Source organism: Aptenodytes patagonicus, chromosome 22 (assembly GCF_965638725.1).
Source record: "Aptenodytes patagonicus chromosome 22, bAptPat1.pri.cur, whole genome shotgun sequence".
Classification (NCBI taxonomy): Eukaryota; Metazoa; Chordata; class Aves; order Sphenisciformes; family Spheniscidae; genus Aptenodytes; species Aptenodytes patagonicus.
The window spans coordinates 7002553-7015578 of NC_134970.1; the positions used below are offsets into that span (position 1 = coordinate 7002553).

The 13026-nt window shown below is 41.5% G+C and overlaps 1 protein-coding gene across 2 annotated transcripts in view; it reads right to left on the reverse strand.

Moving 5' to 3' along the window:
* LZTR1 (leucine zipper like post translational regulator 1) overlaps positions 1 to 13026 on the reverse strand; it is a 37458-nt gene that overhangs the window by 8318 nt on the left and 16114 nt on the right. The window contains exons 10-15 of one of the 2 annotated variants that reach the window (XM_076357877.1): positions 12332 to 12484; positions 6643 to 6753; positions 5750 to 5842; positions 4712 to 4807; positions 3428 to 3611; positions 1447 to 1616 (exon numbers count right to left, since the gene is read on the reverse strand). In XM_076357877.1, the coding sequence (XP_076213992.1) occupies positions 1447 to 1616; positions 3428 to 3611; positions 4712 to 4807; positions 5750 to 5842; positions 6643 to 6753; positions 12332 to 12484 (807 nt within the window). The remainder of the gene's footprint in view (positions 1 to 1446; positions 1617 to 3427; positions 3612 to 4711; positions 4808 to 5749; positions 5843 to 6642; positions 6754 to 12331; positions 12485 to 13026) is intronic. The other variant, XM_076357878.1, reaches the window with a different exon arrangement.

Sequence of the window (13026 nt, forward strand, 5' to 3'; positions counted from 1 at the left end):
TACACTAAGGATACAAATAGTTTGCAGGATTTCCATGTGTGGATTTTGCCTTAACCTTTTCTGTAAAGGTTGCACAGTCTGAAAGAGCTCTTGTAGGTTCTTGTATGACAAACTTGCTAGAAAAATCATGTGGTGGAAAGGTGACAAATGAACCAGACCTAATGCTGAACAGTTAAAAGGACAAAAAACGGCACTTCATTTGCCAGTGCAAACCAAGGCTTTCCCTCAAAACACTTTCATAAGCAAAAAATACAATCTATTTTTTGTACTCACCATAAGGTGAGTACAAAATGCACCCAAAGAATAATTACTACTGTCCATTTTCTGCCAAGTTATTTCACCTGGGATCCACAGGGATCTGTCCAGGACCCATCTGTAAAATGTTTTAAACAATGACTAGGATGCCAGAAAGAGCAGCCTTCTGCAGATGGCACCCACCCACGAGGACTAACGCACACTTGAGAAGACAGGATGCCAACCGAAGGTGATCCTGACCAAATGGAGTTGTGTGGAAGAGCCCCTGTCACCCTGCTGGTAGCGAAGGCAGGCGGAGGTAGCTGGCTGATCTGAAATTATTGGCACTAGATCCATCAATGCTGAGATACTTGCTTGAGCTGCTGGGCAGCTAATGGCATCATGGTCCTATGCACGAAAGACTGTGCCAGCATTCATGTACTTGCTGCTGACTCTGCTGCTGTCCTCCTGGATGCCTCTCCTTTGCCCAAATCCAGTGCATAAAGGGTGCCTGAGGAAATGGTGGTGCATACTGGTTTGTCTAGCCCCACTCTGCTTGCAACCATCAGCTATACGTCCGACTGATGTGCACAGGCTGCTCAAATAGGTATTGCATGATCTTGGACTTGGGTGGAGGAGCTTCTTTGCAGCTTCAAGCAGAATCAGCTCTGGCCACTGTTGGTGGGACACAGACCATCACAGCAAATCATGGTCTGAAGCCTGGGGGTATCGACTCTGTCTTGACTTTCAGCAAATGCCTAAAAGCCCTTGTCCCACTACATAGAGACGAAGAATCGCAGACACATTTTGTTTTTCAGTAGAGTGTTTTTCAGATCAAAGGCATGAGAACAGAATTTAGTTTTTCATCAGACCAGGTGAAAGAACCTGTTTGCAGTCTCTGTATAAAACAGTGGGACCAGAAAATGCACTGGTTCCATCTTGCTGCAGTGAGAGTGAACTGAGGAAGAGCCAAAGTCACTCTGCCCTTTACATCCTACAGGGCAGATATGCAAAAATATCAAACACTTATCGAAAACCTACATAATATTTATGAGCAACTGCAGAACAATCCACTCTAACATAACTCAAGCAACTATAATTATAGGAAAGAACTGAATTTGCAAAAGCTGATAGCTTTTGCAAAGCATTAATTACATCGATTTTGGTTTTTAAAATTTCTTATCAGTTACTTTGTATGCAAAATGTGATTACCTTTAGCTGATCCAGCTGAAGCTTGTTAGCGTTTTCACACACAATGAGCACATTCTGCAGATCTACGGATGCTTCAATATATTGAAGGCAGAGCTGTTCCAGTCGAGAGAGCTTGAAGTTTAAGGCTAGTTTGTATACATCCATAATAAGTAACACATCCTGCACATGACCTGAAATTACAAGAGAGAAAAATGCTGGAGAGCTCACAGAACAAAGAGAAACTTTTCTCTAAGTATTTCTTTTTACATCAGCTTGAGCATTCGGAATGGTAGAATGGTCAGCGATTGGAGTATTTTTATGAAGAAAAAAAATCCATTGCTGGTTAGACAAAATCTGAATTGATACTAAAAAAGGAGTTTCAAAATTGAGGCATGAAAGAGCCACCCCAAAAGATTTTTTGGACAAAGATTTTGTGACAATCTGGATCATAATTTTTTAAAACCCTCAAAAGAAAGTGAAGTCTCTAAAAACACTGACAAGCTCCAAAGCTAGCAGCCCGATTTTCCAAAGTGCTCAGCTGCTAACAGCTCTGCTGAAGTCCTTGGTTTTTATGCAGTATTAGCAACCAACTCCCTGATTTTGACAAACCCTTATGAAGGCACTCCGTGCTTCTGCATGTACAGTTCGGAGGCTGGTCTAGAAGAGAGGGCTGAAGTAAGAGAGGGGCAGTGGGGACCCTCATAGGCCACTGCAGTGGGGCTACTGGGACACCAACTCAAGGAATAATCCTCCACAGCCTTTGCTTTCCTCACAGGAGATCTCTGGCCATCTGCTGTAACTACTTTTTGATAGAGAAAAACCTTCTTGCTTGTCACATGCTTTCCCTGTGTCTAATCAGGAAAATCCCATTTGATAAGCATGCCCAACTCTACTAGCTCAGCTTCTAGATGGATCCCCAAGGTGCTGCCCTCTGAACTGAGAGGAGCAACTAGGAATACAAATGGTCAGGACAGGGCCATTGGAGGATCCCAGCAGACAGGTAAGCACCAGGGAGAACGTTTGATGGGCTGGGGAGAAGGGTAGCAGGCTGCCTGGGAAGCCTGTATCAAAGGGGAGAGTTCAGTGTGATAACCCCTTCTTTGGTCTGATCCTGTCCTGCAACGAGCATGCTGAGGATCAGTGAACCTGCTGAGAGCGGGATCTGGCAATGTTGGCAGACATCAGTGAGAAGGTTCCCTCATTCCTGTTAATTAGGCTTGCTCTCAGACATGCCACCTCGCAGGGAAAGCCTTGAGACAACTGCATACAAATTATTATTTTCCTAAGAATTATCTTTTATAGAAAGGAAAGATCCTGGACTGAAACTGAAGCAAAGCTTCCAGTGTTCCACCATTCCATGTGGCTGCAGCTTCCCCAGCCCCACCAGCTGGAGTTCCCCCTGGGTATCCAGTCTGACTCCCACAGCCCAACAGACCTCATCACTCAAACAAAGCCAGGAGTTAGATTTGCTGTGTGGGAGCTGAGAGATCTCTGGCTATTACCTCTCAGCCTCCAACTGTTTTTAATGCAGGGATCTTCAGTGAATGCATCAAATGGATTTTTCCTTTCTTGAGGCATTCCTTTGGATTGGCATTTTGAAGAGATGATAAATACTGGCTTGCTCTGCCTTTCTGTGTGGGCTCAGTTTGCAACGGATCAAAACAATACCAGAAAAAGGAAATAAACCAACCCTGGATACATGGTCCTTCCAGGCAGGCTGCTGTAATGTTCAAAATACCATAAAATTTTTGTTTGTTTGTTTGGGTTTTTTACAGCTTTTGGAAAGATCAAGAACCTGCTTTTCCTTGATGTTTGAAAAGAATTAGGAAAAAACAAAGCACTGTTAGTATGCTTTGATAGAAATCTGCTATTTTTTTTATCTCAGGTAAGTAATTAAGTGCTTAGAGCAGGACTGATCATCTGCAAATGCTCGATCTTGCTCTGTATCAAAATAAATGTTTACTCCCCAGTTGCTAGTACTTCTTTTATCCTGCTGTCCTACCTTTGCGAGGGTATTTTATTTTATCCGTATACAGAAACTGCATGAGCACCTCGAAGGGTTGCGCCTCAGCCTCTCGGATGGGCACTTCCAGCAGCGGCTGCAGGCGGCACAACTTGACATTCCCACCAATCCCATCCTTCTGACACGCCGCATGTCCCTCATCTTCAATATCTTGCTTTGATTTCTGAGACAGAAAAAACACTCAAACACGGCAACAAGGCTGTGTCAGCTCACACACATTACTATCAAACCAGAGGAAAGATCCTTCCCATTTACTGCACAATCTTCAAGACCCAAGGTCTCGTTATCTTCAAGATTATCTTCAAGATAACAAGGAATTCATTTGTCTTAGACTTACTGTTCCATATCCTGTGACAAACATGGATCAGAACAAACGTGAGCTCCTGGATAAAGCTCAAAAGCAGGACCTCAGAAAAAGGGAGGAATGAATTCCACTGAGCTCACATTTCTGCCCCCAGCAGGAACAGCATCTCTCCTTGGAGAAGGAAGATGTAGGAGCAGGTTCCACAGACTCCTGCCTTGCAAAGTCGGAGCTCAAAGCGCTGCACAGAAGTATTTTAAGCCACTCTGTTACTTTCAAGTTTCACTTTGACAGCCTTTCCCTACAGCCTTTTCCAATGAAGAGGGAGGGCTGTGGGGTGGCAAAGCAATTAACTAAGGGGCAATGAGGCATCCCTATGTCTTACTGCAGGTTGTGTGCTAGCACTTCCTCAAAAGCAATAAAATGTTTGCTGCTGAAAAGCTGTAAGTAGTTAAAATTAATAGACAATGAACCATAGGCACCAGACCTTCAACTCTGAAAAAAAATCAGGAAATACTAAGGTAAAGGGCACAGAGCCAGCCTCAAAACCTTAACACTGCCTTCCCTCTAATCTGTCTTATCTTGCAGGCCATCCCCAATGACATACAGCTTTTACCCTCCACAGAGGGAGGGGTACACATACCTCCCCAGGGGTATTCCACAAGAATAGAACTCAGACAGCTTCAAGAGCTCCCAAGAACCATACCGCCAAATCCAGATAACTGGATTAACTTTGGCTCCTCCATGTTACACTCCTCGCCTGGCCTGATATACATCCAGTAGCCTATGTTAATACTAATTATCCTCTTTATTTTACTTGCCCAAGAGCACCTTAGCATCAGACACTGCTCTGGTCCTACATCTGTTTCAGCAGATACTACCTTTTTCCTAACAACCTTATTTCCAAAATTGAGTAGAATAAGCATTACCTTGCCACAAGATTACTCTTCTAAAATACTCACCTGTTTCAACCTCTCCCTTGCCTGTATGATTTTCTTTTTCAGCCACTTGCAGCGAGCTGTAACAATTGCGGTGTGCCCTCGGACTCGTTCTTCCTTCTGTCAAAGGCAAAGGAATAACACATATTAAACTTTTATTCCCAAATCACATGGTGGTGGCAGATGGCAGAAGCCATAGAAACCTGGGCTGAACTCCAGGTTACTATACATTTAGTTTAAGTTAGAATGAAGGCAACCTTGCATCTGCTCTGCACGTCCACATGAAATTCAACGCCTATTTTCCCTAAAGGCTAATGGCAAACACCATTTGGAAAGAGTCTTTGTTACGTTCACTGAGTGGAAGCTGTTGTATAGGTTCAGTGTCACAGATATTGCTTCTTACTGTTGCATCTGATTTTCGGTTTAATTTCCTCTTTTCAAAACAACAGTATGTTTGTCCTTCATAACCTACTTCATCTGTTGTTGAGGATCTGTTATCTGATCTCTGCAAAGTTTTTTTGTTTGTTTTTTTTTTTGCAAAAGGAATGCAGGTAAGTTCAAATTTCTCATGTTTTTCTTCAGAAAACATGTTCTTTTTAACATTCTATAATTGTTTTCATTACTAGAGAATCATTCCCCTGTACTGCTTTTTCTCATTCTATTTTATTTCAGTAATTAAAAACAGCTCTTGAAATGATACATGGATCTGCAAACCACTGAGCTGCTTTTTCCAGGCGACAGTTGGGACCTCGGAGTAGAGAGATCATTAGTATCATTTTCACATTGCAACTATATATAATGTGCTCTGATAAATTCGGGTTATGTCTCAGTGATCCACTGATCTCAGTTTAAAAGTTTCTCCTCCTTTGCAGCTTTATAAATTTATCTGGATTAGTGGAACTTATTAAACCAGACAGACATCATTTTCACCAGTGACACTGCTCTTAAAACTTCATTCCCAGGGTTTCTGGCACAATCATCGTACAATTTGCTTTTTCCCAGCAAACATGCTACACATGCAGTAACACCCTCCTTGGCACCTTTTCAATAAATTCTACTCACCTCTCCCAAAACAAACTCCAAGTCACTGAACTGCCTGTTTTCCCACAGCCTTCCATAATCTTCATGTAGAGTGCATTTAGGGTAACAAGAAAACTAGAAAAAATAAAAACCCACAGAAGACAGAATTCATTTCAAATGGCTATATCCAACAGCGCTATAGTTACATATACTATCACTGGATTTTCTTATTAACTTGACCTCAATGTAGTATATAAAGTAGAAAATAACAACCAAACCAAACACATGCAATGCTTCCTCTATGGTGAGGGTAATGAAGATAACAGAGACTAACATGCAAGAAATGTCTCTCATCACTACTTGCAGATTTCAGGATTTGGTGGCTTGGAGTCTCACCCACTCTCAGGACTTGTCTAAAGGTCCCACGCAATAAAAATAAACTTGAGTGTAGGGGGGATTTGACCTGGTGTGAGTATCTTGAAATTTAAAATTCCCATAGTTACTTGGGGGGTGGGAGTGCTGCATGAAGATAAAACTTCAGCACAAAATGCTCTGACCCAGGAACCCTGAACCTGACAGTACATGAAAAGGAACAGCCAATTTTTGGCTAAACATCCTGGCAAATCCTGTCTGATACACTTTTCAATAATTTGTCAAAATAAGTTGTCATGATCTGTTAGGACTTCAGAAGGCACTGGAGAGCTTGGCCTTACCAAAATGTCTGTTCAGATAACATATCTCAAAAGATTTTAAAGATATACATTAATCTTTGGCAGCTGAATCCGAAATGCCAAGGCTTCCTGCAGGAAGAATGCGAAATGAAAGCCATCAAACTGACAGCGAGCCAAACCAGAAACTCCGCCACGTCCAGAGACAGCCAGAAGGATTCACGCAGAATTGGCGTGGATGTTTGAGTACGTTTATCAGTGAATTACCTGGAACCTGTACATTTCTCCACTTCTAATGTTATTGTCCACTGTGCCACCAAAGATGTACATAGCATCTGAGATAACAGCTGCAGCATGGAAGAGTCTCCCGCTGGGTAACTAGGGAAAGAAAAGGACGAAATAGGTGAGGGAATAAACAAAAGCATCTTTTTTTTCCTCCCAAGAAAATGGGCCTGCAACAGATCAACAGTGAGAAGGGAAAATCAGTGTAGTCTGAAGCGACACAAATGCTTGCATCCTCAGACTGACATTTATTATATTTCAGGACTCTTTCCTACTGTATTTAGAACATACTTTCCAGTCACATTTAAAAACACCTATTCATTGCACCTTCTAATCAGAATGGTACGTACACAGGGCTCTACACATCATGAGAGTTACCAAATATATCATTTACCAAACTCAGACTGAAAGCTAAGTTTTACATAGAAAAATAAAATGCACTTCTAGAAATGAACAGATTCTGCAAATGTGATCACTATACAAACTCAGAGCTTATTTTGAATATTGTTGGGAACTCGAAAGGTAAATTATCATCTATCCCAGCAGGATATTGAACTCCAGGCTTGTAAATGCATGCCTTCCCCACAGCTTGCTGGGGCTGAACCATCTGGCTAACGAGCCCCTCCAGCAATGCCAGATTCTGCACAGAATCCCAAAGTTGGAGACGTTTACACAGCTAGCACCACGGAGTCAAGTCTCCTTTCTCCATCATGCCAGGTCCACAGAAAATAAAGCCACCCCACGCTGCATGAAGCCCCAGCTATTTATAGGACTGAGGGATTGGACCGTCCCATGCAACACACACTTCACCTTGGAATTGCAAAATCGGACAATCTTTGAAGCGGGAAGGAGTCACTGCAAGTCAAAGCCGCAGTGACCCTCCTGCACGGGACTGACCACATCATTTTTACCCGTTTCTTCTAAAGTTACACAAAAGGTATCTGATCAAATTAGCACATCTCAAGGAGATATCTCACATAAAGTCTTCAAGTGGTGATAGTAACTTCATTTTTTTTTCTAGTTTGATCAGGCTTGTTTTGTCTTCCAGGCAGCAAATCTCATTAAATCTTTGCCTACAAAATAAAAAGCCCTCTGGTATAAGAAATCTTCTCTTCTCATACATATTTATAGACCCCACTCAAGTAAACTCAGACACGAAACAAGACTATGTTTATCTGGAGACACATATTTTCCAGGAAACCATGCTGACTAGCATTTTTCATTACCACCGAATTATCCCCTTTACCACAGCATCACACAATGGTCTAATTTAGCTTGTTACTCACCAGACTTTCCATGACTTTTTCTTTTCTTCAAACTACAGCTTTTAAGGATACAATCCCCCATGCAGTAACTAGGACCTGTTTTGGTTTTTTCTCAGATGTACAAACCACAGATTTGGTGACCTTAAAATGCATGTTCATCTGCGCCAGTTTAACAAGCAATCCAGATTCCTCTGGATAAGCAAGATACCTTCTGTCTCCGGCATACTTCATGGATATTTTATCAAAGAAGCTTTAAACTTGGGGTTAATAAATACTGTGATGGGAAGATTATGGAATAATATTGATCTATTAGTACATTCCTGTTGGGCGCCTGTTCAATACCCTTCCAAAAGAGGGTGAGATTACTGTCAAATATAATCTATTTTACATGACCTCTATTCATTCTTAGTAGTAATCTCATTAATTAAATAAAATGTACTGACTGAAAAAATCAAACATATTACAGTAGTTTAAAAATACATCAGTGACCTTTATCAACTGGACCTCCAACCTAATCCCAAAATATGAAGTTTGCTTGCCAGGACCTATTTCCACACTACTAGACGGGCTGATATTAGCTGTATTATAATATCTTTCTTACAACTGACTCTCCAACCAAAACCAAAAAAGAACCCTATTCTGTCAGAGATCAAATGCAGGCCACCTGGTTTATACTTACTCAGGTCATTTTCCCTGCCTTTTTTTTTTAAATAAATAATACTTTAGCTTTGTTTTAATTGAAATAATTCTCAATATGCTCTAGTAGCTGCTTTTAAAAAGCAGCCATTGTATTTAACAACCACGGTTTTTTCAACCAAAAAAACTTACAGCATTTTCACAATTGGTGCCAGAAAGGAAACATGAATCATCTGAATATTTAACCAAGTAACATCATACTTGCTAGTCACATCATATTTAACTCAAACAATCTGTAAGGAACGTTATAACGATGATTTTTCATTTGTAATGGTTGGTACCGGAGCGGTCAAGGAAACAGAGCTTTGCCACTTACTAGTAACTTAAGCAATCAAACAATACTTTTTAAATACATGTAAAGAAATGTAAAATATGAAAGGATAGCCCAGAAAAAGAAAGGCCATATACAGTTCATCAAAACATTGTGCAGCTGAGGGTTTCAGGGTATTTGTTTTGCTGAATCAGAACAGCAGAATTCAAGCCAGCACAAACCCTCACACAGTGACAGCAATCCTGCCAAGTGGTGAGAGACCGATGCCATCTTCACGGAGAACAACACTCTGCCCTCCCAGGACCAAGGCTTTGGCCAGAGAAAAAATTTGGCCCAGTGCAAACCAAGGGAGCTCAGTCCTCAGGAAGAAAATATTCAGGGCAAAAAAAAATAAAAGGTTAATAGAGCTCAGGAGCATAAACAGGTAGAGAGAGACATGCTGGGCTCCATGTTCCTCATCCACCAATGCCAGATGCCAAACCCTGCCCTATCTTGAATTTTTTGTTGGGAGACCTCCCAAGATGCCAAATCCAGCTGCTGGATACGCTCAACCCAGGTACAGTTTATATGGAACAGATATGAAGTAATATCCCTTGTACTAGTGCACACAGTGAAATCTGATTTGATAAAACCCCAAGAAGGTCAGTTCATGCAAAGGTGGGACAAGAATCACAGTCTATAATAGAGCAAACCTGTCTAAAACCTGAAAGGCCAGTATCAAGCACTACAGGGTTGCAGCCACTGGATCACATTCCCCAGTAAGAGACTGAAAGAGAGTACAGAAACCCTGATTTTCAACACACACTCTACTACAAATAATTGTGTAGGTAGAAAATGGTGCACCATGTTTCTTCCTGTTCAAGCTATTCCTAGTACTTGGGCTGAATCTTCCTTGCTGCAGTTTAAGCATTAATCACATTAACTCTTGTCCTACCCACCAGAAACTAGGCATCTCCAGCTCTTTCAACTTTTCAATGGGGTCATACTTGCTGATTGCTCTTACAGCTTTCCTATGAATTCTCCCGATGGTCCGCATATTTGTACTCCATCCATCTGCACAAGTAAAGGATTATTACTAGTTGCAGTTTATTAGAACTGCCTTAGACAACAAGTCTATCACTTGTGAGTGACTCCCTGTTCGCAACACTATAAGCCAAGGTTACAGTTAGGAACTCCTGCACTCAGAGGAACAAAGTCACCATAGGGCGAATGTGAAACTAAGCCTTTGTTTTGCAATATAACACACATCCTAATTTCTGTCTTTTACAAGCACAGTCTAACCAACTGTCCCACACCCTGCTTGTGACATAGGAATGTGTTGGTCATCCTCATTTTACAGTTGGCAAAGAGGATCAAAGAAATTGTATTAATTTTTCTGAGATTAATTTTTCTGATTTTAAGGTTATTCTGGTACTTTCTGCGTTCTAAGTCTGGCTGCTAGGGCTCTGAATCTGATATGGAGAAGTGCAGATTTCTGCTTAAGAGCTATCAGGTAATGAACATACACGTTATGCTATGAATCTGTCAGTGGTTTCTTTGGACAGTTTTCTTCTGATGTCCTCTCGCCCTCTTTTCTCCCAGTGTTTCACCTTGTCAAGTTCCAAAGTCCTGCCAGTAGTAAGACCACTGTCCCTTTGCAGTCCCATGAAACTCCATTTAGATTTGGCCATGTTCTAAACTGCTAAAAGTCAGCACTCTCTTCCTGCTGCTTATTGTTTCACTTGAAGCTAAAATCTTTCCAGTGTCATCCATGTTGGTCTATCCTTTGATCCTTACCCATTAGCTCCCAACTGGCTCACCACTCATCCCAAGGGAAAGCTCCAGGCACTCCTTCACATGGAGCACAACCCCTTCTCCTCACCTTCCCAGCCTGTCTTTCTGGTCGTGTGAGCTATCTCACCATGTCCAACAGGGCCATAGCTCTGCAACTTGTGCACGACCTTCTAATTCCTCCTGTCTCCTAAGCCACTTGTGTTTGTGTAGAGGTAGCCGAGATGGCTGTTTTCACAAGGGGAGAGCAAAGAGCTTTCCCAATCCTGTTGTACACCAGACACTTCCTCCCATGCCTTCACTTCTCTTCAGTTCATGGCAACCCTTCCCTGATGTACCTTAGTTGCAAATATTCCAGATAACAAGGTGAGAATTGCACTCAGGATTATAGTGATAAACAGAGCCATTACACTGTAGAGCCAGGCCTGTGTTAGGTATGCTTAACGATAAAGGCATACCAGTATACCTACGGGTAAAGTCCTCCTGGTATAATAATAACCGCTACCTAAAACCAGCACTGTGCAAACATAACTTGAGTCTGGCAGGTGAGATAATCTGTGCAAAGCTATACTTTTGATTTGCAATAACTGTAATTTCAGTAAAGGCTTCTGCAGGTGCAACTCCAGATGGTCACGTGCAAATTCAAAGGGCTATCGTCCTTCTCACTCCCAGTGCATACAAGAATACTAAAAATCACAGACTAAGATGCACTGCCAGTCTGAATGTATTTGTCAGCTCTAGATCCTATACTTAGCTCTCAATCAACGTGATCTCCTTACTTTATTAGCAGTGCCTGACAAAAAGAATTTTAGATTCAATCCTGACACCTCTGATGATCTGGGCTGGCACCCCTCTCCAACACACACTGCCCTGTTTCATCTGTTGAAGCGTTTTCCCTATTTAAGGTTAATGAGATTTGCAATCTGAGGCTCTTTTCAAGCTGGAATCTTTGCTTTCAAAAGCAGATCTCATCAGTCACCTTTGCTTCCCTTTCAGTATACCTTTCCACAATGCCGGCACGATTCGAGCCATCATTTTCAAAATTCAAGTATTTCAGAAGTCTTTTTTTTTTTTTGCATTTCTTGTGCTCAGAACTCACTCTGTATCCTGTCTAGACAGCACAAATAGAGTTTGTCCTGTGATCCTCATCAGGGTTCTGATTTGACTTACAAAGCTGTGCATTAGTGTTGCTTCTCCCTGTGCTACAGCGCCTAGCAATCGTTCAAATAGAGATTGAGATTACAGCCCTGAGCATCATCTCTGGGGCTGATTCCACATACTTTAAAATAAACTTAGTTAAACCTGTGCAAACCCCTACATAAACTCATTGACTTAAATTTTAACACCAGGAATACATTCAGCTTCACTTGAAGTCCTTAATAAATTAAGTTGAATCAATGTAAAAGTAAAATTAAATCAAATGAATAGTTTCCACTCAGGGGTCAATACTAGTTTTCTATATGCAATTTAGAACTCACATGTGCAGAGTCAAGGCTTAAATGGATCTCAGATTACAGTTTAAGCTGAAATGGCTCAAGATAAATTTCAAGGAGAGAAAAAAGGAGCGGAGGAGAAAAAGTGTATACAAGGCTGGAATTTATCTCTCTCTCCTGGAATAAATTGAATTTGCATTTCTGAAGTCTTTTTCACTTCCAAGTGTTTCTTTATTTACCTCTGAGTCTGCTGTGGGTGGTTGTTTAACTGTTGTTATGCCGAAATCTAAACCAAAAACATCCCGAGATTTTTTTAAACCACGTTCTTCCGAGGGCAAGGAGGGAACTTCTTCTGGGGCAGATACTCTCTCAGCCACTTCTGGATGGGACACCTGGTTACAAGATTTAAAAACAATAGTGTGTAAAAGTATAGATGGGAGGCATGAGAGACTGGACACGGAGCGGAAGCGTCCCTGCGGCTGAAGCTCCAAAAGATCGTGCCCATGTATCCAAAACATTCAGAATCAGTCCAGGAAAGCACCATGGTCTTGTTTGGGGCCCATCACTGTGACTGAATTAAATTAGTCATGTAATTTTCTTACTTTTTTTTCAATGACAGAGGTACACCACAATTAAAATCTTAAGCATTAATTGCTTTTTGTCTGCCCTCTTCCTCCCATCGTTCTTCATGAGAAGCTGAGGGTTTTGTTTCCTGCAAGTAGGAAGAATGCAGATCATGAACAAAGATGGCAAAGAGGCAATATCTGTCAGCGATTCCCACAGTCTGAGACAGACTTCCCACGTTCTGCCTGGACGAAAAAACAGGGCAGATGGATCACCACAAAGAGACAACCTGTACTTTATGTCAAAACTGACTAACACATTTGGAAGATGATGAAGTAAAACCTTTTCTATGGCTGATAGGTTACACCAC